The 26,677-nt window shown below is 55.9% G+C and overlaps 7 protein-coding genes across 7 annotated transcripts; 3 read left to right on the top strand and 4 right to left on the bottom strand.

Annotated features, from left to right (window-relative positions):
- Positions 1-995: 995 nt before the first annotated feature.
- Positions 996-4,361, top strand: E0L32_005695 (uncharacterized protein; the record flags this gene model as incomplete). The annotated part of the gene is made up of 3 exons (XM_031140245.1): positions 996-2,031; positions 2,109-2,910; positions 2,960-4,361. The coding sequence occupies 3 exons, from the start codon at positions 996-998 to the stop codon at positions 4,359-4,361; spliced, it is 3,240 nt and encodes a 1,079-aa protein (XP_030995706.1).
- Positions 4,362-4,788: 427 nt separating this feature from the next.
- E0L32_005694 (uncharacterized protein) lies at positions 4,789-5,934 on the bottom strand (the record flags this gene model as incomplete). The annotated part of the gene is made up of 1 exon (XM_031140244.1): positions 4,789-5,934. The coding sequence occupies one exon, from the start codon at positions 5,932-5,934 to the stop codon at positions 4,789-4,791; it is 1,146 nt and encodes a 381-aa protein (XP_030995705.1).
- Positions 5,935-7,288: 1,354 nt separating this feature from the next.
- On the top strand, positions 7,289-8,856 carry E0L32_005693 (uncharacterized protein; the record flags this gene model as incomplete). Its single annotated transcript, XM_031140243.1, has 3 exons — positions 7,289-7,722; positions 7,797-8,361; positions 8,422-8,856. The coding sequence occupies 3 exons, from the start codon at positions 7,289-7,291 to the stop codon at positions 8,854-8,856; spliced, it is 1,434 nt and encodes a 477-aa protein (XP_030995704.1).
- A 5,852-nt stretch (positions 8,857-14,708) lies between these two features.
- E0L32_005692 (uncharacterized protein) lies at positions 14,709-15,535 on the top strand (the record flags this gene model as incomplete). The annotated part of the gene is made up of 2 exons (XM_031140242.1): positions 14,709-14,952; positions 15,084-15,535. The coding sequence occupies 2 exons, from the start codon at positions 14,709-14,711 to the stop codon at positions 15,533-15,535; spliced, it is 696 nt and encodes a 231-aa protein (XP_030995703.1).
- A 467-nt stretch (positions 15,536-16,002) lies between these two features.
- On the bottom strand, positions 16,003-17,538 carry E0L32_005691 (uncharacterized protein; the record flags this gene model as incomplete). Its single annotated transcript, XM_031140241.1, has 1 exon — positions 16,003-17,538. The coding sequence occupies one exon, from the start codon at positions 17,536-17,538 to the stop codon at positions 16,003-16,005; it is 1,536 nt and encodes a 511-aa protein (XP_030995702.1).
- Positions 17,539-18,571: 1,033 nt separating this feature from the next.
- E0L32_005690 (uncharacterized protein) lies at positions 18,572-22,073 on the bottom strand (the record flags this gene model as incomplete). Its single annotated transcript, XM_031140240.1, has 2 exons — positions 18,572-19,543; positions 19,632-22,073. 2 exons carry the CDS (start codon positions 22,071-22,073, stop codon positions 18,572-18,574), a joined length of 3,414 nt encoding a protein of 1,137 aa, XP_030995701.1.
- A 1,057-nt stretch (positions 22,074-23,130) lies between these two features.
- E0L32_005689 (uncharacterized protein) lies at positions 23,131-26,081 on the bottom strand (the record flags this gene model as incomplete). Its single annotated transcript, XM_031140239.1, has 3 exons — positions 23,131-24,198; positions 24,256-25,296; positions 25,350-26,081. 3 exons carry the CDS (start codon positions 26,079-26,081, stop codon positions 23,131-23,133), a joined length of 2,841 nt encoding a protein of 946 aa, XP_030995700.1.
- Between the last annotated feature and the right edge of the window lie 596 nt (positions 26,082-26,677).

Here is a 26,677-nt window from a genome sequence, read left to right as displayed (position 1 = left end):
CGGCGGTTGGAGTGGAGATTTGTACTATTATTCCAAGGGATCTATATCTTCCCCGCTTTGAAATGAAATAATGCCCAAAAAGACACAGCCTAATTTGCATCGAAGCTGCTATTGTATGCCTGGCCTCACGTATCGGGACGTCGTGGCCCGGTGCAGAACATATGTCGCAACGGCGGAGCGGAAGGGTGAGGCAGTAGGTTGCGCCTATGCGGCGACCTTGAACGGGCTCAGATCAATTCCTACTGCTCTAGTTATGCCACGACTTAGTTCGCTCAAAAGCACTGTTGACAGCCAGCCGACGTCCCAGACAATGGCCATCTGCATCGGGACGTTCTATCCCATCTTGCAGCAAGCCCATATTGGAAGACTTTGCGACGCACAACCATATCTCCTATGGCATGCTTCTGTGTATAGACGATGTTGCTTCTCATCTCTTCGAGCATTGGCCTATGGCGCCACCCTGCTTACGGGGTGAGGCTGAGTGCGTCCAGTCTCCAAAGTCTGGTCCAGGTCGTTGCATTGATTCCTGTGTTTACGTAAGATGGCGAAGTCTAACCGAGTTCGCGAGGCTGCGGCGATGGATGTAAGTACCTCCAAGAACGCTATCGTCAGAGGGGGAAGACATCCACCCCTACCCCTGGTACCTGATTGGCTGCGGGCGTGCCAACCGAGCACTGATGCATGAGCTGAAAAAAAATCAGGAGGGTGTCACTTCGCTGGTCACTCGCTGGCCTCTCGCTCTACACCACCTCGCTGTTTGCACAGCCCGATCGGGCACTGGGCTGTTGCCCGGCTCAATAGGATATCAAGCTGCTATGGTGCGAGGGGCATGGGTCAAAAGGGCAAGGTGTCTGTTGTGCAAATTTCCTACCATTGATCCTTTCTCCTAAGAAAAAAAGGGGGGGAAACTCTTACTGTTTGCCAACGACAAGTCTACGACGACGTTGACCTCTCCATCTCAAGTGCTTGACGAAGCCAAGTTATCGAATACGGATATGTCTCAGACTGGCAGAAAAGACTACACCCACGGCGACTACGCTGTGGGGTGGGTCTGTGCCTTGTCAAAAGAGCAGACAGCGGCGATAGCTATGCTGGATGACGAACACGATAAGCTTCCGAAGCCGTCCAATGACCATAACACGTACACCTTGGGCTCTATTGGCAGACATAATATCGTCATCGCTTGCTTGCCGATGGGCAAGATTGGCACCAATTCGGCAGCTACAGCAGTTGCCAATATGGTTTCTACCTTCCCCTCTATCAAATTCGCCCTGATGGTGGGCATTGGTGGAGGCATCCCGTCAAACAAGGTTCGTCTCGGCGACGTGGTGGTTAGCAGCCCAGTTGCTACATATCCCGGGGTCGTTCAGTGGGATAAGGGGAAAGCAACGGAAGGGGGCAGCTTTGAACGGATCGGGGCCTTGAACAACCCACCCTCATCGCTATTGACTGCTTTGACGGTCATGAAGTCATACCACGAACTACACGGGCATCAGATACAACATTATCTGGATGAAATGACAGAAAAGTATCCAAAACTGGCACGAAGATACCTCAGGTCTGACTCCCTGAAGGATGTGTTGTTCAAAGCAGGATATGGACATGTCAGCAAACCTCCTTCAAATGACACTGATAGCGACGGCGTCTACGACGACGATGACGACGATGAAGAAGACTGTCAATTCTGTGACAAGAGCCAGATGGTGAAGCGGAAACCTAGGGATATGCAAATCCACTATGGCCTGATTGCATCGGGTAACCAAGTGATCAAGGACGCAGAATTTCGGGATAGACTTAATAAGGAGCTTGATGGCAAGGTCCTCTGCGTCGAGATGGAAGCAGCAGGGCTGATGGATAATTTCCCATGCCTTGTCATTCGGGGCATCTGCGACTATGCAGACTCGCACAAGAACATGGCTTGGCAAGAACATGCGGCAGCGGTGGCCGCCGCGTATGCGAAGGAGCTGTTGCAACATGTCCAGCCAAGTGATGTTGATGGCGAGCATTCAATTAAGGATTTAATACAGCAGGGTTAGTTTTCTTTCATCCAAGTATTATAGTTTACGCCTAACGAAGGAATACAGTTTTAAACACAACATCTACTACAGCTGCCAATGTTGTCCAGGTTAAGGCGAAGATTGATAGTGGGGAGGACCGCAAGATTCTCGAATGGCTTACGCCAATGGACTACGGACTGCAACAGAGCGATTATTTGAAAAGACGACAGAAAGGCACCGGCCAGTGGCTCCTAGACTCAAACGAGTTTCAGGACTGGCTGTCTACCAGCGGTCAGACCCTGTTCTGTCCAGGCATCCCTGGAACGGGAAAGACGATTCTCACTTCAATGGTCATCGATCACCTCTTTACAAGGTTCTACAGCAACCCAGATATCGGCATCGCGTATATTTACTGCAACTATCAACGGCAAAATGAGCAGAATATTGACAACTTACTGGCGAGCATATTAAAGCAATTAGCCGAGAGCCAGCCCTCATTGCAAGACCCTGTCCGTGATCTTTATGACCGGCATGAGAAACGCAAGACACGGCCATCATATGACGAAATCTCGCGCGTTCTCCAATCCGTCGTGGATACATATTCACGAACCTTCATTATAGTCGATGCCCTTGACGAATGTCAAGCAGCTGATAGCTGCCGGACTAGGTTCCTCTCCGAGCTCTTTCACCTTCGGGGAAACGGCTTGGTATCCATTCTTGTTACGTCTAGAGATCTTCCGGAGATCTCAAGCCATTTTGAAGAGAAGTGCACCAGACGGGAGATCCGTGCGACTACTGATGACATCACACGATACCTGGAAGGCTCTATGGAGTCTCTGCCGTCAGTGGTCCAGGAGGATAAAGGACTCCAAAGAGAGATTGTGATAGGGATAGCAGAATCTGTTGATGGAATGTACGATCACTCAAGTATAATACATCAAGGTGTTTGCTAATCTTAATAGGTTCCTCTTGGCACAAATTTATATCAAACTGCTTGAGGATAGGCTGACGGTCAATGACGTTCGGAGTGCGCTGACGGTCTTCAGCAAGCAGCAGAGCTCATCAGGAGGATATGAAAGAACCAAGATACTGGAATTTGCATATGGGCAAGCACTGGAGAGAATCAACAAGCAGATGCAAGGCCAGAAGAAGCTTGCACTTAAGGTTTTGTCATGGATTACCTGTGCAAAGAGACGACTCACGTTGTCGGAACTTCAACATGCTCTTGCAACTAAACCTGGAAGGGACAGTCTTGACGAAGGAGACTTGCCACACATCAAAGATCTGGTATCTTTTTGTGCTGGGTTGGTGACAGTCGACAAAGAAAGCAAAATCATCCGGCTTGTCCACTATACAACACAGGAATACCTTGTACGGACGCAAGATCAGTGGTTTCCGGACGCAGGTGTTGAAATCGGGATGGCCTGTGTCACTTACCTTTCATTCAGGGTCTTTGAGACCGGAGCCTGCGACACGAGCCAAGAGTTTGACCAGCGATTGCTGTCTAATCCACTGTACGACTACGCTGCCCGCCACTGGGGTCTTCATATCCCATATGAGACTGGCTCAGATCAAGTGGTCATCAATTTCCTTCAGAACCAAAAGAAAATCGATGCGTCGGTCCAGGCACTGATGGCTCGTATGCTACACGCTCCGAGAATCGAAGTTCCAAAACGTATGATAGGGCTACATTTGGTGGGATATTTCGGCCTGAGCAAAGCCGTTGATATACTGGTTGCAGCTGGACAATGTGTTAATGCACAAGACTTTAATCGCAGCACACCGCTCATTTACGCCGGCAGAAATGGGGACAAGACTACCGTCAAGAGGCTGCTAGCAGCGGGCGCCGACATCAATGCTCCTGATGAGCACGGCTATACAGCACTATGTGTTGCTGCTGTCCGTGGCCATCTTCAGGGTGTCGAGAGGCTACTAGCAGCAGGCGCCGACATCAATGCTGTTTATAAGGACGGCAGAACAGTACTACATCAAGTGGCTTCCTTTGGCCGTCTTGATGTTATTGAGAGGCTGCTAGCAGCAGGCGCCGACATCAATGCTGTTGATAAGGACGGCAGAACAGTACTACATGAAGCGGCTTCCTTTGGCCGTCTTGAGGTTATTGAGGGGCTGCTAGCAGCAGGTGCTGACATCAATACTGTTGATAAGGACGGCTATACAGTACTACATAAAGCGGCTTTATTTGGCCGTCTTGGGGCTGTTGAGGGGCTGCTAGCAGCAGGCGCCGATATCAATGCCCCCGGTAGCTCCCAGGGTGGCAAGACAGCGCTGCAGTTGGCGGCTGAGAGAGGCCATCGCAAGGTCGTCGAGAGGCTGCGGGCAGCGAATCCCTGGACAAAAGCGTAATTCATCGCTTCTATCCACTAGCTAGATAGCGTACTTTTGGTTCCAGTAATAGTGTTGTCAAAAGATGAAGACATCGGGGAGACGAACAATATACGATACGTAGCAGTATTATGTATTCAAAGGGCCACTGTACTCGGGACACGAGAAGATGCGATTACTATTGTTACAGTCATGAGTATAATATATACTAATAGTCAGCTGACACCGAATATTGGTCAACTGATAGCTGTTTGGAGGTTTTACCAAGGTGCAAATAGGTGTCAAAAGTTTGCATGTTCCTTAGTGCTTGTTCAACGTGGATGGATGTTGTGTACAGTTCTCTGACCCGCGTAATGTTCTGGCATCACTGCCAAAAGGCGCTGTTGTTGAGACTATCAACGAATCTTGTGGTTTGTAACAGATTCGTGACCTCCAATCACCCAGTTCATCATCCCACCCAACGCCCAATCAGGCAATCCAGCGAATACTCGACAGGGTACCTGCCGATGGCTTTCCACGGAAGATACTCGACCCAGTCTTTCAAAGGTCCTCGAGTGTCGATTGTGCTTAGAGCTCGGACGAACTCCCAGTGCTCGGGGTACCATCCAGCTAGCTCCCAATCCAAAATTGATGATACGTTTATGGTCGACTTCTCGTCGTGATATGTTTCCATAGTGACCATGATGTTCCGAGGGTGCAAGTCGCTGTGCGTCATCACAATGCGATGATCTTGTCGTAGGAAGGACCGGACCATGGATATCCAAGGCCCAGCTGTTCTGCCTGGGCTTTGGCAGAGGAACTCGTTGAACTCGGACTCACTGTATATGGCGGTGGGAGAAACACGCTGAAGTCTCCGCAGGTCCTTGCATGTGCCTGTCTGGAAACTGCAGATGCGTAACGGTTGGCTGGTCGGATGCTTGGCGCGAAGGATCTGGAAGTAGTTCGCGAGTTGGTGTTGAACGGACGTCTTTTGGGCTGCAGTGAGGTCCGGCCACGCCTCCTCCAACGTGACGCCCTCGGCACGGGACAGGAAGGTGAAAGTCCACCGGCTTTGGCGAAAGGCCCCAGCTACCTGAGGGGTCGGCATCTCTGGAACGTGTTCGTTGATGTAACTCAAGTTGTCGATGTGGTCGAGATCGATGTCGGACCCAATCTTGACTACGTAAGCTGATCCAATGCTAACCACCCAGTTGTTGTGAAGCAATTGTAGCACCGTACCAGATCGGAGGGCCTGGTGAAGTGCTGTCAATGAGATCTGGGACGCTTGATCCGAAGGCGGGGACGTGAGCTCATGATCAGCGTCGTTGCCAGCCAGTAATTCTTTGATCCCGCCTTTCAGATCACAGATGACTTCAATGGCGCCACCGTCTTGGATGTAGAGCGGGTCGGGGGTTCTCTGATCAGACGCATCTGTATGATGATTCGAACTGTCCTCGGACTCGCTCGCCGCCACCCTGAGACTCTCAATCAACTTGGGATACGAGACTGATAACTGCTTCAACGTATCTGAGAGGTCGGTGTCAGGGGCATTTTTCACCTTGGAGGTGAGCTGGCCGAGCGTGGCCGTATTCGCCAACCACCTAGCACCGTCCATCCTCTCTTCTCAAGAAGCTGTAGTTGGACAAGTGTTGAGCAGAGCCAGAACGAGGGACAGAGGCGGGCCCGTGAGCCTGTGCGATGGCCAGATTATCTACTCGTGTTCTTTCAGCAATGTGCCCGGCTCTGAGTTGGACGCCTGGCGATTTTCCTGGGCTGGAGCTCGGTATTTGAACTGACAGCAGCAAACAGTCGGTGTAACCGAGTGCCTGTGCAGTCGGTGGCACTTCGGGCCTGTATCTGCCTGGCTTAACACGTGCTCACTTTAGCATAGACCAGCTAGGTACCTAGGTATCTGTCTCTCTCGTATATTGAGACCTACCTTGGCTTTTGCTGTAGGCACCTGCCGGACATCCGCACAAACGAAGAAAAAAGTATAGTCAACATGATAAATTCTACTCTTAGCTTTACATGAGAGCGAAATCCGGCCACAAGAAGACTTGACTAGGGCGATACAATGAAGACTCTGCCAAGGCCTGTGCAGTAAGTTGACTTGTGTCCCCTAAACCTATAGGGGATGATACATTCATAGATCTCCGGGAGGCTAATGTGATTTCAATCTGACGGTGAACCTGCTATCACTGTTTTTGAAGTAGTCTATCGTGTTGTAAGGAGAAATTGCAGATATTATGATTTCTAACGATGACACAACCTTCTCGGTGCGCGCTGGTGATGTCCAACACAATCAATTAGTTAGGCCTTTTGGTCAACCGTATAGTAAACTTCTACGCATCAGTAGCTTCGCAGGCAAGACTTCGGAGTGATAACGTCTTGTCGAAGCTTCTACTCCTGAGCCGCACTTAACTGGCATGGTGGTGGACTGAGCAAGTGACAGTCATTTGAGAGTGTCCATTAAATGCAACAGTTAAAACCTAACGAGAGAAGCCAAGGCCAGATGATCCGTGCTGCAAAGCCTCGCCTAGTTCACCAGCATGTTAAATCCTGTGCTAAGTTGGTGACATGCTTTGCTCGTGCGCTCCTAGTCACGCCTTACATACGTGGTTGCATAACACACCAATCGGTTGGGTTTTCAAGGGCCAGTATGCATGCAGCTCCGAGCCAATCGCTGAGCTTTAACGATGACATCGCAGGTCCGAGGGTGGCTGAGCCTGTGCAAGGCGCACTGCTACAGTCGCCTGGTCTAGTTAGGCATCCCTATTGCAGAACAGAAGGGAAATCAATGTTTCAGCGCACGGGATAGCCGGGAGAGCTCTATCTTCTTGCTCTGCAAAGGATCAAATATACCCAGTAGTCCAACCACCCGCGCATCATCACGGTGCTACTCCCCATTCGCAACCTCAGTGGGGGGGCTCAGTGGCGGTCAAGCCCAGCTCCGCTCAAACAACCAGACAATGTCGTTCGGCTACGCAATCGGCGACTTCATCGCCGGCGCAAATCTGGCCCACCAGCTCATTCGTGTCATGACGCAGAGCAGAGGAGCGTGCGAAGAGTACCAGGAAGCCATGACAGAGCTGTGCGCGATCCAGCAGGCCTTCATACACGTCAGCCAGGTCAAGCGGAGCAACTTGCTGCCGCAGGCCACGTTGAACTCGGCTGAGTTCATCGTCATCTCGTCAATGGATATCATAGCCAAGTTCCTGGAGAGAACCAAGCACTACCAGAATAAGCTCTCCATCTCCTCGGACTCGTCCTTCGGCGTGAGTGTGAGCAGCAGTTGGTGTAAGGTAGGCTGGGCGCTCTTCAAGAAGGAGGAGCTGCGGGCCCTCCGGGATTCCCTGCACTGTCGGCTTGTGGCGATCAACATGCTCTTTACAGCTGCGAAGCAGTAAGTTGAACACCTTCAGACTTTCTGAATAGCTGTTGGGGAACAGGTCACATCGCTAACGGAACTCTAAAAAGCATCCAGCCGCTACCCGAGTCTATCGCACAATTTCGGGTGCCAAATGACGGCTTATACGCATACGAGTCGACAAGGGAGGAGTCGCAAATCGATCATCCTGAAATATCCTCTACCGAGCCCGTAACAAGCAGGACAGACGTCAAAACTGTTTCAAACACAATCAAAGATGGTCAATCTATACAAACTTACGAAAAGCTTCCGACTACAGATCGACCGAACCGACCGAGCTATACAGCGACGACTGAGAATTCTACACAACAGGGTTGGAAGTCACAGACTAGTATCCAACAGACCGAGATCCCCAGGAATGTTGAGGAGCGTATCGAAAGTCGTCTAAATAGCGCTAAGGACCTGTGGGAGGATATGGCTGCGCAAGAATGGAGGAAAAAGATTGAAGCACTGGCCAAACTAGATGCCGAGCTATCTCTCCGGGACGAGTTGGAGGCTGAGAGAAAGGCTGCACAGGAGGTCGAGAATGACGATACGCTGAAATTACCAATCAAATTCAAGGATGCAGTTGGCAGGAAATTCTGTTTTCCATTCCATCTGTGCCGTACGTGGTCGGTATGTTCAACTGCAATTTTAACTATAGTCTTCAAATCAATACTAACATCCACACTATAGGGCATGGAAGAGCTCATTAAACAAGCTTTCATCCAGGTGGATGTCATTGGACCCCACGTACAAGAAGGCCACTACGACCTAATAGGTCCGAATGGTGAAATCATCCTCCCTTCCGTATGGGAGAAGATCATTGAACCCGACTGGGCTGTATCGATGCACATGTGGCCGATGGACCGAGTTCCACTTAAACCTGTTCTCCCATGGGGAAGGCCACTCCCAAGCCCTCCTATTCCTCCTGGGCACCCAAGACCTCCTATTCCTTCTGGGCACCTAAGACGTCCTAGCATTGAAGATGTGACGCTGGAGAAGAAGGGCGGACAGAAAGTGAACTTTATCAGAGGTTTCCTGCGTAGGAAGGTTAAGTGGGTCAGGAACAGGCCGGAGACAAGCTCCTCAGAATGCTCCTCATTGGACGAGGCATTTTCTAACGAATGATTACGAAGTCGAAAGAAGAGTGTGCGGTTGATCTTTATTAGTTCTAGGCATTTTACGTCAAATACATGGGAACTCTGTCTCCCTCAGTAAACTCAGGCATTTCCATATCACAAATTGGTTCCTCCATAATACTCGCTTTGCAAAGCCTTTCAACAACTGACACAATCTCCGGGAATCTTGGCATCAGTTGAAATGATATCTTGATGGAGCAATCCAGATATATCTTGTCGGCTTTCCATTTTGGCGCTGAAAGGCTGCAATTCAAGGAAATCTATCTTTTGAGAAGATCGTGTTTGATAGCTTCAATTACACGAGCCTCGGAATTGAAAGAGATATCCGCATGATGTTCAACCCTGAGAGCAAGCCCGACGCGGCTAGAAACGGTGATTCTGAGTTGTCCTATGCCCATTGGACCAACCATTGAGTATTTTGAAAGGGTTTCCTCGCTGACGGCACGATCTTTGGCTATGATAATGAGCTGTTGTAGGAAGAAATAGTGTGCACAGGATTCCTACCTGGAGCCCTTGGCAAACCCTGTACCGGTCCCTTTTCTGATGCCTTCTGCAGCATTGAAGTGCGAGAAGTGCTCGTAGAGAGCGATTTCAAGATCGACTCTTCAAGTGCTCCTTCATCAACAAACAAATGTTGAATAACTTCCTCAGTCAGAGGTACTTTAGAGGGGACTATATAAGCCATGATGAAACTAAATAGATTTTAAGAGGAGCTAGATGAGATGTGTTGTGATCCTGAAAGAGCTTCTTGGAGTCTAGAAGATTAAGTCCTGAAATTTTTGGGGTTGGCTTAGGCTTTATGTAAAGAGAGAGAAGAGGTCTCAGACATGGATTGACTCGACTCGCTCGAACCTCGGTACGCTCGCCATGTAACCTTTGTCTTAAATTGATTCTGAGACCACTTAAATCTGGCTATCAACCCTATCCAGCCTTTCTTAGAGCGAAAGCGTTTTACCTGGTTCCCCGCTCAAACAATCAAGCAGGACCCTCCAGAATGCTCCTGTAAAGAAGCTTCAATACGTTCTCACAGGGATCATGCCCTGCCGTGGATCCGATGTACTAGTTCCTTTCAAGCACTCTATATTGACTTGCCCTTGCTGTTAATGGTGGCGTTTGAGACACTACCCTAAAAGGTCCTTTAGATGGGCCGGAAGAAGCAAGCCTCTTTCATGTAGAGGGCTTTGAGTCAATTATTGAAACCGTAGATAGGTCATTGTCCTAGATAGCTCGGGTGGTACATTTGGGTTGCAATGTGGACCGCTTTACGAAGGGTAATGTTTTAAGAGCTGAGATTTGTACGGCTTGAAGACTGCATAGTCAACTGTCCCCTGTGTAAAACAATAGTCTTCAAGTAAGGCTGGGGGGGTGGTTCCACGTGGATCATTCCTTGCTAACAAGCCCCTTCATGTTCTCTTCAGAAAAGACAAGCAGTGATCTGGACGTAGTCGATGACACCAGAACTGTTAGATTAGGCTAATTGAGTAGCAGTCATTAGCAACGGTCCTGCGCCATATCGTAGGTCTACCAGTATCATTGAGAGCACTCTCATAAGTATTGCTGCCCACCTTTAGCTGCCGCGGCTGATCCAAAACAAGTAGAGGCCAGCAAGCATCTAATCAGACAGCATCATGAGACAGCATGACCAAACAGGACCCCGCACATATAGAGGCTCCTGATCGAGCAAGCTCAGGTTGTAGACACAACCCTATAGCTCTGTTCTTCTTGGACGTCTTAGGTAAAATAGCCATGTCACTATTGGAAAGACCAGCTTGAATGCAAAGTAACACTGCCTCGCCTCGCTGGTCCTTTATGCATCAAGCGTATATATGTGAGGCCGCCATATTGTTCAGAAGCTAGAAAATCATTGGGCCATTTGATGGAGACTTAGCCACTGTCCAATTCCAGGTAAGAGAATCAGTTATCGATCTCAGCGGTTCAACTTGTGACTGGTCACTAAGAGATCGCAGGCCAGCATTGCAGCCCTTGTTTAGTGTCTATGGTCCATAACTGCGGACCCAGGGTGAGCTTACGAATTTGCAATCAGCATTGTACGAGCATCCTCTATGCGGCTATAGGCGCGTATCGTGGGTTCGCGTGGTTAATAAACCCGAAGCTGCACAGTTCAGTTAACGTTAGTGGTGAGCAACACTCGGGTTGTAAATTGCATAGTCTTCGAACGTGGATGGTAAGCGCATCAGTACCAACTATCGTTTCTCCCTGAGCACCTCACGTTGTCTCTTGCCTTTTTATGCCTTTGTCCCGTCTACAGCGTTGGTATATATCTACCCCAAAACAGGTATTCCAATAGCCCCCTAGGTACTTGAGGACTGTGAGTTGTGACAGACAGAGACACCTTTAAGCTCCGCTACTCGACTATGATCTGCCAAGAGATATGACGAACGAACAAGGGTGGTTGTAGAATTCTAAGAGTGAAGGAAAGCATTCGGGCAGTTGCTTGAGTCCAGCCAAGGCGAAGAGACCGTCTATTGCGAGAGAGGCAGTTCGTATTGTCTCACATTGTAGATAGTCTCAAGGGCACGGAGACCGAAAGGTTGGAGGAAAGAAGTGGTACAGGAGGAACACACACCCCTCCCTGTTGAATTGTAAGCCCACATGCACGCCTGGATCAATCTTCTTAGGTGAGCCAGGGCACACCACCGAGAGAACACATTTCACACATTTCAGTGGTACAGGAACACGGCCAGCTAGGTATTGTATCAGTGCTGTGTCAAAGACCCCCACGGACCACAACGGCCAGCAGTGCTGGTGTTGCGGGCAGATTCGAGGATGACCCCGGCACCTCGACACGGGTGTGCCTTGTTGCAGATGACTGTCTCACCCTGTACGAGCAGGCCTACCCGTCCGGGCCCGGTCACCAGCCAGCCGCATTTCATTTGACAGCCCTGGGCGGGAAAAAAAAGCAATGGGGCCTCAAGTATACGGACTGCAGTGATGAGCGGGCCGCAGGACGGCCGGCTTGTGTGATTGCAATGTCCAATATATCGATGTGATGTCGCGACTCTTGCACACGAGACAGCGAAATTATTCAGCGCCCCCCCGTGTCTTTGAGGCGGACGGACGTGGCGATCGGTGCCATTCCTGCCGGTCATGATGACGTTGGAGCAAGGGTAGGACACCGAGTCGAGCGCGCACTCGCCATGTGCTGCTGGTTCTTACACATTTGCTTATCTACTTGGGGTGTGAAGAAGGGTTAAAGAAAAAAAAGGGAAAATGACGATCACTTTTGATGGTTGGACAGTTGCAGCGTAGATCGCGGCGAAAAGCGCAGGATCGGTAGGCTTGCGAAAGGGCCCTTGAATCAGTCGACGGGAACGGGGGGTAGGACCCGGAGCAGCCGCTTTGGGGTAAGAAAAAAGGTGATGATGGCATTCATGGATTGGGGGTCTGGCTCCGCCCGCCGCCGTGGCCGCCGCCAGAGACGGAGCCACGAGGAGAGGGCGCGCTGGTCTGACTCTTCGGGTGGGCGGTGGTGTGGGACACGACGTCGTGTTCGTGCAGGACCGGCAGATCCAGAGCGGTCCTTTGATGGGGTCCAGCCAGCGAAGGCATGCAGCAGCAAATGGAACGGGTGCAGCAAACGGCAGAGGGGGGGAGGGTGGTGCTGTTTTGATTGTCCTTCTTTGTTGGCTTTTGAAAGACGCAAGAGGCTGACGGGATCCAATCAATGATGTGACAAACGGAGTCGTGTCGAGAGCAGCAGCATGCATCCGTCCGAGACAGGACAAACAGGGGGAGGAGGAGGAGAAAGAAGGTGAAGCAGGACATGGGAGTCACTCGCCCGCCGCGCACTGGCGGCTGGGCAGGCGCTCGGAGTTGCTGTACGAAGTACTTGAACTTGTACAAGTAGTTAGTGGCTGAAATGACGATCCGCTTAGCCCGGTGCGGTAAAGTCACACGACTCACCCGTCCGGGGGGGTCCCAGGCGAGCTAGCCAGCACTAAGCAGAGCGCTGGAGGAGGACAGGCGGAGCATCCATATTGAATACATGGAATAACTACCCAGTCGATGGATGGAGGAAGAGCACAACTCAATAACTAACTACTTCTACAAGTACAGAGCGAGGGATCAACCGGCCAGTGCGTTTGCATCGGAATGGAAGCAGGGGTGTGCTGGCGGCGGCTACCGGTCAATGGACCGGCCATGCATGCATGCACCTCTAAATGGCGAGCTGCCGGGGGGGCTTGACGCCCAAGACATCCATGCTGCAGCCTCTTTCTGGAGCCGACGGCTGGAGCGGTTTGCACCCACACCCCCGGGGACTTCTACCCGACAACCCACAGACCCTGCATTTCGCTCTCAACCTATCCGTAGCTGGCGCTCTCGCCGGCTTCCGACCGCCGCCACGAATCAAACCCGCCCGGGTTGGCGATTCTGCAACCGGCCAGGCTTGGGCAGCAGTGAAGGAATGGATGGATTGGGACGGCTACATGGTGCGACTGGGGCAGCGGCCATGCAGGGTTGGCGATGATCTGTCGTGCCATTGCTTCGTAAAACAACATTACAAGTTACTATGGTATTCGAGGATGTGTATCTCGTGTGTTCATACATCACCACGTCTTTGTTCGGGTGTTTGCTCTTTGGCGACCAGACTGCCGTTTGACCATTCTAGCTGTTTCCTGTGTTTGAGCACATCAAATACTCTGAAACATTTGGACTGTTCTGTTTGTCGGTCCGGCTTTCTGTTATCCCCCAACGCATCTACTTACTTTTAGCTCGATAGGGATAGGTCTTGTCCGCACTCTGTTTGCCTTGCTTTTTGCCTCGCCTCGCCTTTGCTCTTCAACTACTTGTACTTGTCTACTGATTGCCTTTGCGGCTGGCTCCACCCCCGTTCCCACTCCAATTCCGGCTTTCGCACACGCCCTTGACGCCCTCTCCACCCCCCAACCTTGATCCCCTGCGACCCGGCAATCCACTCCCCCGAGAGCGGAGCCTTGTCCAGTCACCAAGTCATTCGTTCTTACGGAGCCGCTGTCCCAGTCACCACCACCCAAGTCTACCTAATCGTGGGTGGAGAGAGAACAGGCGAGACAGGGTCCGTGGTAGCAGCCAGAAGCGCATGGGCGCGCAAGAGCCCGCGGTGTTGGTCCATTACTCATCTCGCCTCATTCGCTCCACGTATTCACTCCTGTTCTGTCAGTTTGCCTCCTCTCTCTCTCTCTCTCTCTCTCTCTCTCTCTCCCTCTCTCTCTCCCTCTCTCTCTCCCTCTCCCAGGCCGCAGGTCATCATCACCTTATCAGCCGGCCACCTCCCCATTTCCACCAGCTTCCGCCGCTTCACTAGCGCGAGCCGGTAGCGCAGCCTCTCTCTCTCTCTCTCTCTCTCTCTCTCACCCTCTCACAACTCAACCCAGTCAGTCACCCTTCTCCACGTGAGTCGTCTCGCCCTCCTTGTCTGTCCCAACACTACCCGTCCTTGTCATTGCAACCCTTTTAAAGAACCGCCTGGCCCCCCTTCCTCATCCTTCCCTCCTTCTTTTTGATTTTCTTTTCCCTCTTGATCACCACACGAACGTTTACGCTTTTGCGTCTTCCAACATACGTTTCTTTCCCACCCAAGCTGACTTGGCCTCTCCGGGCGTCTTCCCCCCCAACAGGCATCTCCACTCAACGCCCATTAACGGCCTCGCATCCACTCCGCCCAGTCAGCCCCAAAAGCAGCCGAGGCAGCCAGCGAGCCTACGTCACGCTAGAACCCCGTGGACGAGCCTCCCAGACTTGACGCTCGCCACCCGACAACCCTCGTAGCATCACCGAAATACACACCTACACTCTCGTCGAAAAAAAAAACTCTCCTCCCGCAACACACAAGACATCGCCATGGCTCCCAAGAAGATCAAGTGCAACTTCAAGGACTGCAGGGACGCCGCGCAGAGGATAGTGGGCGACTGCGCCTTCTGCAACCAGCGCTTCTGCGGCAGGCACCGCCTGCTCGAGGACCACAAGTGCTCCGGCCTGGAAGACGTGAGTATCCCCGACACCCCCTGGTGGCTCGTCGGCCTCGCCGGCGAGCTCTCGGGCGACGAGGACCTGTTTCACGAGGCTGACATGATGCTGACCGGTTGTATCGACAACAACAGTGCAAGAAGGAGGCCCACGAGCAAAACGCAGCCCAGCTGCAGGCCGAGCGCACCCACGTCATCAAGGGCGTCTAATCGGGACGACCGGCGCCTGCACCGGCGCCTGCGGAAGCAGCAGCAGCAGCGCCGCCACCGACAACGCCGCCGCCGATGCCGCAGCTGCCGCGACACCCGGCCTACCACTGCCACTGCCACCCCGACGAGGCAATCCGAGGACGATGCGCCGACCACCTGCGCGACGCAGTGGCCGATGACGACGAGCTGTACGAGCGAGATGCCGCAGGCCATCGCCGTCTAGACGGCGATTCCTTCGATTTCGATGACTCGCCTGGTCCACCCCTCATCGGTCAAAACAAACCACCATATCATCTTCCAAAGCACACCTTTGATTCTCCTTCTCGAGAACGTGCTTCCGTACCATTCACGCGACTCGGCAGAATCTGGGACATCGTTTTGATCTTCCCGGCTCTCTCCGATGTAATCTACCATTGCTTCTTTGGCAAGGCGTTTGAGGATTGGGTTCTTTTTGTTTTTCGATCTTCTCCTCGGAGAGATCTCGTTTTCTAATTTTTCAAAGCTTTTGTTGCTCTTTTTTTTTTTTTTTTCGATAATGAACGTCGCCTGCCCCTTTGCGTCTTTTTTCACCATTGGGGGATCTCTATTGGCGTACGGTGGCTTGCGGAGAGTTGTCGTTTAACTGGGCTTGGAGGTTTCTTCATGCCCGATTTTCCTGCTCTCCATTTCTGAAGCTTAGCAAGCCTGTTGCAGTTAGCTGCGAGTAAAATTGATGATACACACACAATAACCTGTGCCCGAGATACAATGTGCCCTTGTGACCCTTGTGAAACTGTGAACCCGATATTTCGTGTCCCCATGTAATCTCTCCATCTTCGGATTGTAGGAATTGCCATGACCAGTGATCCGGGTCAGATCCGCCTTGTCAGCAGTATGTATCCATTATGTGTGACAACAGTAAAATGGGTATTGTACAGGACGTTTCCAGTCCGCGGGAATATGTTATGATACAATGTACATCACCTGGCCGGCCTCTTGCGCCGCTGACCGCCGAGATCCTCTTCCTCCTCCTTGACAACACCCGCTGTGCTCCCAACCTCGTCGTGCTCGTCCTCCTCCATCTTGACCTGCCCATCATCCACACCCTCTTCCTCCTTCTTCACACCCTCCTCCCCCTCCTCCTTCTTCACACCCTCACCCTCACCCTGGCCACCCTCCTCCTTCCCCAAAACCGCCAGCCCGTACCCCTCGCCCGCGTCCTCCCTCCGCCGCCGCCCCTCGAGCACCTTCCTCCGGTCCGCCGCCCGGCACAGCCCCGCCATCCCGACCTCGCAGTCCCCGCACCGCCGGCCGACGGGCAGGCACACGGCCTGGCCGAGCCCGACGAGCAGGGAGTTGATCTCGCGCCAGCGGCCGCGCGGCAGCCAGCTCTCGAGCGCGGCGCGCGTGCCCTCGGGCCCGCGGGTCGCGTGCCAGCCCCACAGGTTCGTGATGCGGTGCACGTGCACGTCGACGCCGATCCCCCGGCAGTCGGCCCAGCCGTCGGGCGCCGACATGCACAGGTGCGCCATCTTGGGGCCCACGCCCGGCAGGGAGGTCAGCCCCGCGATGGTGCGCGGGATGTCGCCCCCGTGTTGGTCGCGCAGGATCTGCGCCGCCTGCTTGATGTACTTTGTCTTGTTGTTGTGGAACCCGACCTTGCCGATCAGCTCGTTGAGCAGCGCGGGCTCGACGGCGAGCACGTTGTCTAAATTGAGGCCGGGGGGCTTCCCGGGCGCGCAGGCGGGCAGCTCGGCGTGCAGGCGGGCCATGGCCGCCGCGTTGACGGTGTCCTTGGTCTGCGAGGAGAGCATGAGCGCGACGAGCGTGTGGAAGCGCCGGTCGCGCGGGCTCGCCGAGGGCAGCGCGAGCCGCTCGCAGCCCATCGTGTCGACGGGGGCGTTGGCCGCGGCCCCGCCGGGGGAGAAGCGCATGTGCCGCACGAGGGCGTAGATGTCGGCCCAGCCCGTCGGCGGCTCCACGGTCGCGAGGCCCGTGGCCGGGTCGGTCGTGGCGCGGGCGGGCTGCTTGCGGGGCTGTCTTGTCGCCGCCGCCGCCGCGTTCTTCTTCTTCTTGGCTGGGGAGGGGATGCTGGATAGCGCTGTTGGTGGTGCCGAGTCTGGGTCCTCCTTGAGCAGCACCTCTGATTTGATGTGTGTCGTTGCGACGGTGGTGGTGGTGGTGCGCTTGCGCTTGAGGCTGCGCGCCGTCGCTGACGCCGTCGCCGTCGGGGTGCGGGTGCGCGAGCGGGACGAGGACGCGGACGGGGTGGGGGCGAGGTCCTCTATGTCCGGCGCGACGAGCAGAGGGCCGTTCTCCTTGTCCTCTTCGGCCTTGGGCCCCGTGCCGTCGGCGTAGGAGGCGAAGCGCGAGAGGGAGGACGTGCGGGCCGAGCGGCGCAGGGGTCTGGCCGCAGGTGCCGCCGCCGGCGCCGAAGGGGGAGTAGAGGTAGAGGTAGAGGTAGAAGACGAAAAGTACTTCGACGTCGTCTCGCGGGAGACGCGTGAGGCGCGCATCTTGGGCGTGCCGCCGCGTGGGAGCTGCCGTAGCGGCAGGGTCGGATGGAGTGCGCGTAGAGAGGCCGAGAGTCACGATGCCATTGTCCCCCGGGCGGATATCAGAAGGCAGAAGGCGTCAAAAACGGTCTGAAGCAGTGTATGTAGTCGAGGAGCTATGGAATGTGTGGTGAGGGTTGCGTTTCGACTGAGCACACCTCCTTTCAGCCTCTCACGAGCTAGCAATTATTCACCCAGCACAGGGGTCTGATGGGATTGGTGGACAGCGGATACCAAGGGTCGAGACGCGGGAGCTGCCTGCATAAAGGTACCGTACCTACTTGTACTCCGTAAGTTCCGTGTGGGGGCTAGCCCCGAAATAGAATTTCCATCTCCAACTCCCCTTGCATTCCCGGCCTGGCTTGACATCACAGTGGGAGATATATGCCTCTGGCTGAGCTTACAATGTCTGAAGAGGTATAGAACCGAATTGAGGTTCTTTCCGATCTCAGAGAACAGGAGTTCCAAGCAAATTATCCCATAAGGAGTTAGTTACTCTATGGAAATCCATTTGAACCGCAACGGCACTTCGTTGTCACCAACTCGGTAATAACCAGAGAGATCAGACTGATTTACAAGTAGACTGTGGTCTCCCAGCCTCGTGTTCAATGGCCGTACGTAGCAAATCATTGGACACCGTTATCTCAGTACTATCATACATACCACCGAGAAGGGAGCGTGATATAGTCATCTCTATCACTTCTCACACATACCACCAAGAAGGCACAAGACGCAAGCCCTGTCCAGAGCCGTCAAAACGACGCAACGACAAGCAAACTGAAGAACACAGTCAGAGTCTATTTTCTGAGACTCTATTCAGCTCTGGAAAAAAAAAACACCCCCTTATTCTAGGGTGTCAATAAAAAAGAAACGCCATGCCATTACATGTAGTCCCGCCCCTTTTTCAGTACACTCCCCCTCGATTCTTCTCATGATCCCACGTCCACCACACCCGCAGGCTTCTTCAAATCCATCGGGTCCATACACTCGATCATCAGATCGCCCCATCCGCCTCAGCAACCCACAGCCGGCCCAGGTCCCGCGCGAGACCGAGCCTCAGCCTGGCCAGCAGCTCGTCCCCGCCCATCCCGGCCCGCACGCCCGCCCTCTCGTCCGTCCTCCAGTCCCAGCCCCTCCTCCTCAGCGCCGCCGCCGCCGCACCGCCGCCAGCGCCGCCGCCAGGCCCACCGACGATGCTCCGGTGCAGCTGGCTCGCCAGCATCGAGCTCCCGCCCAGGACGTAGCTCCCGCTCGTGCTCTTGCGCATCGACCGCGCGAGGTCCGCCGGCCCCGCGCCCCGCAACCCCTTGGCCGACTGCAGCACCAGGCCCAGGAACTCGTCGCACGCCGCCCGCACGCGCGACGACCCGCCCAGCGACGACAGGTCCTCGACGGCCTTGAGCAGCACGTCGATGTGCTCGAGCGTCAGCGCCGGCTGCTGCTCCCTCTCGACATCGACAAACATGAGCGCCTCCCCCAGCAGCGCCAGCAGGAAGTCCTCCGACACCACGGCGCCCCTGCCGGCGTCGTACATCCCGCCGCGGATGTTATCGCCGCTCGACGCGATCACCGCCGTCAGCGCCACCGCCGCGGCGCTCCTCCTCGACGACAGCGAGGCCGACGGACCTCCCGAACCGCCGCCGTCGTTATCGTTACCGTCGTCGTCGTCGCGCAGCTCGTAGAAGCGCCGCAGCGTCGCGTACCCGCTGAGCAGCTTGCCCAGCAGCTCCGCCGCCTCGAGGTCCTGCTTGGCGAACCGCTGCAGCGTCGCGTTGCGGTCCGACAGCAGCCGCGCCAGGTAGCCGTCGAGCTCCGGCTCCGGGGGGTAGGCCGCGCTCTGCACGAGCGAGTACGAGATGAGCAGGTTCATCACCTCGCGGACCTTGCTCGGCCGGTGCGCCAGCGCGTAGTACCACATGGCCTCGCCGTACCGGTGCGAGTCCTGCGCCAGCGTGTCGCCGTAGTGCTGTTTTTTGGGCGGGGGGTCTTGTCAGCAAATCGTGTATCGCGGGGTGAACCATTTTTTTGTTACATATGAATGTTGAGAAACTCACCTCGGCCGTCTCCTCGGCAAAAGCAATCATGCCCAGGTCGTTCAGCAGCCGCCAGACCTTCTCCACCGTCGCGCCGCTGCCCACGTCGACGCCCTCCAGGATCGTCCGCACCAGCTCGCCCACCGTCTCCTCGGACCGCTCCGGCGACTCCATCCGCCCGAGCACGTGGATCGCCAGCTCCCAGCCCTCCATCGTCCGGCCCGACTTGTCCGTGACCGTGGCCAGCTCGTCCAGGTTGACCAGCTCCTGCGCGTACTGCACGAGCGTGTGGTCCTTGATGCCGTCCAGCTCGTCCGGGCTCTTGGGGTCGACGCCCAGGACCTCGAGGTCGTCCATGTCCAGGTCGTCCATGCCAAACATCAACGAGGGCTGGTGCGGAGGCAGCCAGCCGCCCAGCGAGGCGATCTCGGCCACCGCAGACGCGACGGGCAGAGACCAGCCTCGCAGGATGCCGATCACGCCCTTGGGGTTGTCCTCAAAGACGCACGCCATGCCCACCTCGAGCGGGTTGTTCGAGTTGAGCTCCAGCCCCGCCCCGACGGCAGCCTGGAACGACCGCGCCAGACGGTCGAGGTAGCTCTCCGAGCTGCTCAGATCCGACGCCAGAACGAGGCTCTGCGAGCGCGACAGCAACTGCGGCTGCTGCTGGGCCCGGCTGCCCTCGTCCCACCAGCCAAACAGCGCGACCGTCGCCTCGCACCAGTCCTGCGCCATGGCGACGATGCGCTCCCGCACGCCCAGCACGATGTCGAAGATGATGTTGAGGTTCTCGTAGATCTCCCAGGGGACCTGGCTCTCGGCCTTGCGCGCCAGGCCGGCCATCGAGTTGCGCCCGCGGAACATCTCGGCGTCGCCGCCGCCCCTGTCGCGGCCCTCGGCGAAGCGCCGCAGCTGCTCCAGGAAGCCCTTGGCCCGGATGCGGAACAGCATCCAGTCGCTGCTCCAGATCTCCCAGTTGCCGTGCCGGCCGGGGCAGCCGCTGAGCATGTCCCACGTCTCGTGCACGGCGCGCTCGACGTTGGCCAGCGCCTGGCCCGTGTACGCCGCCTGGTGGCCGCGCCTGACCCGGTCCCAGCCTCCGCGGCTGAGCAGGTCCAGCGCGTCGGTGACCCGCCCTTGCAGCAGGGCGACGAAGACAGTCTGCCAGAACATACTATGTCCTGCGGGGGCCGGCTGGTGCGAGAGCACGTCGCGGACTTGGCCGGGATATAGGTTGTGGTTCTCAGCCAGCCATCTGAACATGGTCTCCGTAAGCGGCTCCAGCCGTGCCTCTCCGCCGTCGTCGAAGCGCGTGTGATGGACCTGCAGGGCGAGAGAAGCGAGGTAAGACGCGTTCTCAAAGGCCGAGGCGTTCGGGCCCGGGCCGACACCTGCAGAGTGCTCCTCCTCCCTGCGCGGCATGCTCTCGACGTAGGCGCGCCATACTGAAGCGAGCTCTGCCGATGTGCCGGCCAGCGTGTTGTCCATCCTGTTGGCATCCTCCTCCGGGCCCACGCCCTCGTTGTACAGGCGACCGACTAGGTTCTCGGTCTCGATGATAACTTCTGGTGACTCTGTGATCGTAGCGTAGCCCATCTGGTCGTAGATCGCCTTGGCTATGGGCGCAAATTTGAATTCTCGCGGAGGCCTGTTGGTCGAGCGCATAGCCGAGGCTCGGAAGATGTCCTCAGCCTCTCTCCGTATCCGGTCGTTGACTGCCGGCGTGGCCATCATCATGAGATCTGACTCGTCTCCAATCATGGGCTCGTCTGCAGCCGCGTCGAGGCCGAGCCACAGGTCGCCCTCGACATCGTCCTCGCCCATAGCGTCCGCATCCGCACCCAGGCCGTCCTCTCGTCGGTAAGGTCCCAGGTCGTCCTCGCCCTGGGCATCAGAAGCCTCATCAGAGTCCTCGTACCGCACAGAAAATGTTCTCGGGCCGCTATCCTTTGCGCTCCGCATATCCTGCTGCAGCTGCTGCAGATAGTCGTCCTCTTCGTCGCCCTCGGCGTCACGCTCGTCATCTTCTTGATCTTCCTCCTCCTGGTCCTCGTCCTCGTCACTGCTCATGACGAACTGCTTGCTCAGCTTCGACGGCTGCCTGCCGCCTTTGCCCGCCGCCGACGGCGCGGAGGCCTGTATCGAGCGGCCGAGGGGCGAGTTGGTCTTGGGCGCAAACAGGGTCTTGTTGGCCGCGCCGCTGCCCGCCAGGCGGCTGCCGAAGCTGGCGGGCTTCTGCGCCGTGACGCCGCGCATCATGGAGCTGCCCAGGTACGAGGCCGACGGCGCGCCCGCGGGGGTGAAGCTAGCGGCGGAGGAGGGCGGCGGCGGCCCGGCGGGCGTGGTGGAAGGGTTGTCGTCGAAGTGGAAGAGGTCCGAGCCGCCGCGTTTCGTGCTGCCGCGGTCCGGGGTAGATGGCGGGCTGCTGTCGCTGTCGCTATCAACGACGAATCGGTACGCCATCGCTGCGGCAGAGCCTCCTCGAGCTCGAGAGAGAGGTCGGGCAGCTTAAGAGGTGAGGTTGATCCTGCAGGGAGGGCAAACAATTGGCGTAGACCGGAATCGAACAAAGGAAAAGGGGAGAGCCAGTAAAAAGTGCTAGTAGGTTGGGCCGAAGGGATTGTTTGCTTGACGTGGAGAAAAAGAGAGCCCCAGCGGCTTGGTTGCTTTCGAAAAAGGTGAGGTGAAGCTAAAGGTCAAGCAAGCACCGAGCTTTGTTCTCAATCCTTGCTTGGGCCAAAGAAACGACGCGACTTATTTTTCTTTTGGTCGCGCAGCACCGGAGCACAGATAAGGTAGTTATCAAAAGGTACGTGCCCCCACCACCAAAACAACATACATCCATCAGGTACATACATCACAGGATGTTTGTCCACCATTAACGCAACTTCATCAAAGTCAGTCAAGAAAGTCGCTGGTCATGAAGGTATTATTTTTATTCTACAACATGCTTCGTCCCCGCCCACCGCCAAAGCCCACCATTCTCGCTCGGGTATTGCATGATCGAGCCCAGGCTCTCCCTCTCTCTCTCTCTCTCTCGCTTTGAACACTCCCTGTCTCTTCTTCCTCCTCCTCACCGCTATCCCATCTCTTCGCTTCAAACCACCCCTTTCCCCCCAAAGTATTCACGTGAAAATGATGCTAGAGTTCTCGCAGTCAAGAAGACCCACGATGAAAATAGCAATAAAAAAAAACCAGAGATGTGCTCATCAACCCGCCATGTCATGTCATGCCATGCCATGCCATGCCAATGCTGTCTGCTTCAAGTGCATCGAACAGAGAAGTTGATCCTTTCTGCTCGCACTTCAACCCCCACACCCCCGAGCTGTCATGAATGCTTTGAAACTCCAATACCAACCCCCAGACACAGGAGTATACGCGCCGTGTTCCATCGTGAGGATCCACCGTCTACCTATATACCGTGCTGTTCTTGTCATGCATGCGTGGTGGCTTAGTAGGATACCGACCGAGGAGCCATGTTGTCCCTGATCTCATCCCAATCCCGCCACGTCTGGGCGTCCTAGACCCTCTGGTAGAACAGCAGATAGGCCACCTTGTTGTCCTTGACGCTCTCCTTGACTTGCTTGGAGCGCGGCTTGTTGGCAGCATTGCCGTTGACACCGCTGCTGCCGGTCTTCTTTGCGCTTCCAGGAGAAGACGAGACTGTGTTCCAGCCGCCCTCGTTGTCGCCAGAGTCCTCATCGCCCATAGCTGCGAAGCGGTTGGCCGAGCTGGACCTAGTGCTGGTGCCGGTGCCGTTCTCCTTCCTCGCCAGCTCCTGAGCCCGGGTCGGCTCCTCTTCGCCGCCACCCTCAATGACGTCCTCGCTGCGCACCCGGCGGATGACAGTGTCATCCATGCGGATCCACTCGCGACCGTCCTGTCGCCGCACATCCGCCGTGTAGTGGCCGACACTAGCATTCTTGCCATGATGGTAGACAACGGCGATGAGCTTGTACTGAGGAAGTCCGGTGCCCTCCGAGTTGATCTGGTTCCTCTTGGGGCGCGAGAGCGCCTCGACGGGGATCTCGAGATCAAGAGGGTAGCCAACCTTCTTCCAGATCTTGGTTGTGCCGTGGACCTCATCGTACTGGAAGCGCTTCAGCTGGATCATGAGGATGGGCGGCAGCGTCTCGAAGAGCTGCTGCTTGGTGGCTGTGTTGGAGACCCGTCCATGCGCCTCAAAGGTCCCGCTGACGGTCTCGGGCTTGATGATGTTGCGAATGGCATCGACGATGTTGCGGACCTGAGGCAGGTCAATGTCGAGCTGCACCGTGTTGTACGGCTGAGGCGTGACTGAGACGTTGCCAGGGTGGCGCAGTTCATTTCTGAACGCCCCAAAGAAGATCTTGGTGATGGGGGACTGGGTGTAGATGATGGAAGAAGGTCGCACAGTAGCGCTGGTCTGACGAGGGCCGACTTCCTGCCACGACTTGGCCGCATCAGACTCTGAGCTACCGACGACTTGACCCGTGGTGCTGCCATCGTCCACCGACGTTGTAGGGACGCCCATGGCGCGGCAGCATTCCTCGTGTAGGGACTCGAGGATGAAGCCCAGGAACTCTTGAGCATCCTGCTGGTGACCACGCTGATAGGTGTGTCAGTCTAGGTCAAAAGACAGGGATCGGTTGGTTGGTCATCTCACCTTCATGGCATCGAAACGCTTGATAGTCTTGAACGCATCGTATACGAACTCGGGGCTGAAAGAATCCCCATAGTGCTCCATATCCTCCTTCTTGAGGCGCTTACACAGCTGCTCCGTCGACTCAGCAGAGGCGGTCACTTTGAACTCACGCATAAACATAATCATCGCATCCAGGACAGGCGTGTCACTCTTGAAGCTGTGAGCGGCCTTGCGGCTGGCCTGGTCCAAAAAGTCATAGAAAGGCTGGCAGTAGAGAAGAACCTGGAGAACCGAGTTCAGGTAGCAGATCTGTCCGATGTTGCTCAGCCCCCGAGGCTCCAGGAAGTGGATCTTATCCGCGCCGTCAACGCGGTAGGCGCGAAGCGCATCGCCCATGGAGTTGGCTTTGGACTGGGCAAACCCCGCAGAGGCAGGGCTGCTGTTGTCGGCACCACCGCTGGAAACTCCGTTCGGACCACCGGGAGCAGCATCGGTAGATGCCGTCCGAGGGGCAGTCTTGGCAAAAAGGTTTGTCCAAAGTTTGGGAGGGGCTGGAGCGGAAGGTTTGGCCACAGTGGGCTCCGTGTCTTCCTGGCCCGCAGTGATAGTCGAGGCGGTGTTATCGTCAGACTGAGAAGCTGCTGCAGCTGCCGAGTCTTCTGCAGCAGGGGCCGGCCTGGTTGCTGACTTGGTGTCCTTCGGGCTAATAGCCGGAACAGCAGGCACAAGGGGGATGGCCGGGACGGCTGGGCGTTGAGTACCGCTTGGCTTTGTCTGCGTAGGTGTTGCGACGGCAGCAGGCTGAGCATGCTGTACCGAGCTCGGAGTTGTGGGAGTGGTCGAGGGCAGGTCTGAGCGATCGTGGGTCGAGGGCGTCTCTGCACGCTCGGTACCACGATCCGCAGTCACCGCAGCACCCTCGGGCACAGCCTCTGGTGCGGGCTCTTGTGCCTTGACAGGCAGCTCCACATCGTCGGCGTCCGCAGCGATGACTCTCCTCCTCCTGCGCGATTTGACTGACTTCTTAGGGAAGGGAAGGTCGGGCCGGGAGAGCCAAGGAAGCTTGATAAAAGTCAGAACACTGTGAACGGGAGATAGTGTCAAGAATAACATACCGGAGGCCGGAAAGGCTCCTGCGGTTCTTCAACCTTTGTCTCCAGTACCACAGCAGGCGCAGGCTCGCTGGCAACCGGAACCTCGGCAGGGATGCTCTGGACTGGCTGCGGCGGGCTGGCGGGCGCAGGTGGTGCAAAAACCTGGGAGGAGTGTGTGGACGTGGGAGTCGGGGGAGGAAGGGGTATGTGGCCACCCTGGGTCGGAGCATGGTACGGCGGGACAGGGAATGGATGCGAGGCAACAGCCGGCGAGTGCTGGATAGGAGGAGGAGGCTGGTAGGCGGGTGTCGAAACGATGACGGGCGACTGCTGGGGCGGCCTCGAGTAGGGCTGCGGCTGCATGGCACCGGGCATCATAGGGACGTATTGGACCGGTGGAGGGGATCTCGTATATTGGCCGGGGTGAGGCATGCTGTATCCATTCGACATGCCATTCTGGTAGTACATCTGCGGAGGCATCGGAGGGGCGTAGCCATAGGGGCCTGCGTTGTAGGGGCTCATGTAGTTGCCATACATGTGCGGCGGCTGGTGGGCGTGCTGGGGCTGGTGATGCTGGTGCGCATGCTGATGCTGGTGCTGGTGCTGTTGGTAATGCGCCGAATAGTGAGCCCTTCCGCCGCCGCGCCTCGGACCGCCGCCACCGGGGCCAGGTCCCGGTCCCATGTCTACTCCAGGGCCTCCTGCGCCTCCTCCCCCGGTGGGCTGCCCAGCCGGCAGATGACGGTTGTTCATCTTGCCGGCTTGGGGTGCGAGCTGTTGCAGTGGCTGCTCACTGTGCCGTGGGCGACCACTGCGAACAGGTCAACAAGCAACACGAGGCCGGGTTTGCCTTGGAGTGCTGTGTGTGCGCGATGGAGGGGGTGCGCTGGGTTGGATTGTGCCGCGAGGTTCTTTGTCGATAGGTCTGAGCTCGGCTGTTTCTGACGAGCTCAGCAGAATGGAAGTTGGGGGAAGCGGAAAGCGCAGGCAACTAAAAGGGTCGGGAGAGTTCCATTCAGAACAACAAGAGAGGAAAGGAGTGACGCGAAACAAGCCAAGAGGAGAGACGCGAAGAGTCAGGATGGCGCTTCACGATGAAGAAAAGCTGGGGCACCTGGGGAAGGGGAGGTGAGGTTGAGGTGAGGTTGGCCGGATTCTGGCGCAGGCCCATCTGCTTCGATGCCTTCTCTCAAAAAAGAAACAAAATTTGGGGCTGCCCGGGAAGTTTTCCCAGCAAGCTCGGCCGATTGTATGACTAAGATTCCGGCGCAATCATTGGCTGCGACCGGTGAGCCTAACAAGCCAATGCAGGGCGCTCGAGCCACCCTCTGGGCCATGCTCGCATGACG

Source organism: Thyridium curvatum (genome assembly GCF_004353045.1).
Source record: "Thyridium curvatum strain D216 chromosome Unknown NODE_30_length_408869_cov_84.441474, whole genome shotgun sequence".
NCBI classification, from domain to species: domain Eukaryota; kingdom Fungi; phylum Ascomycota; class Sordariomycetes; order Thyridiales; family Thyridiaceae; genus Thyridium; species Thyridium curvatum.
This window is presented reverse-complemented; position numbering and strand designations above follow the sequence as displayed.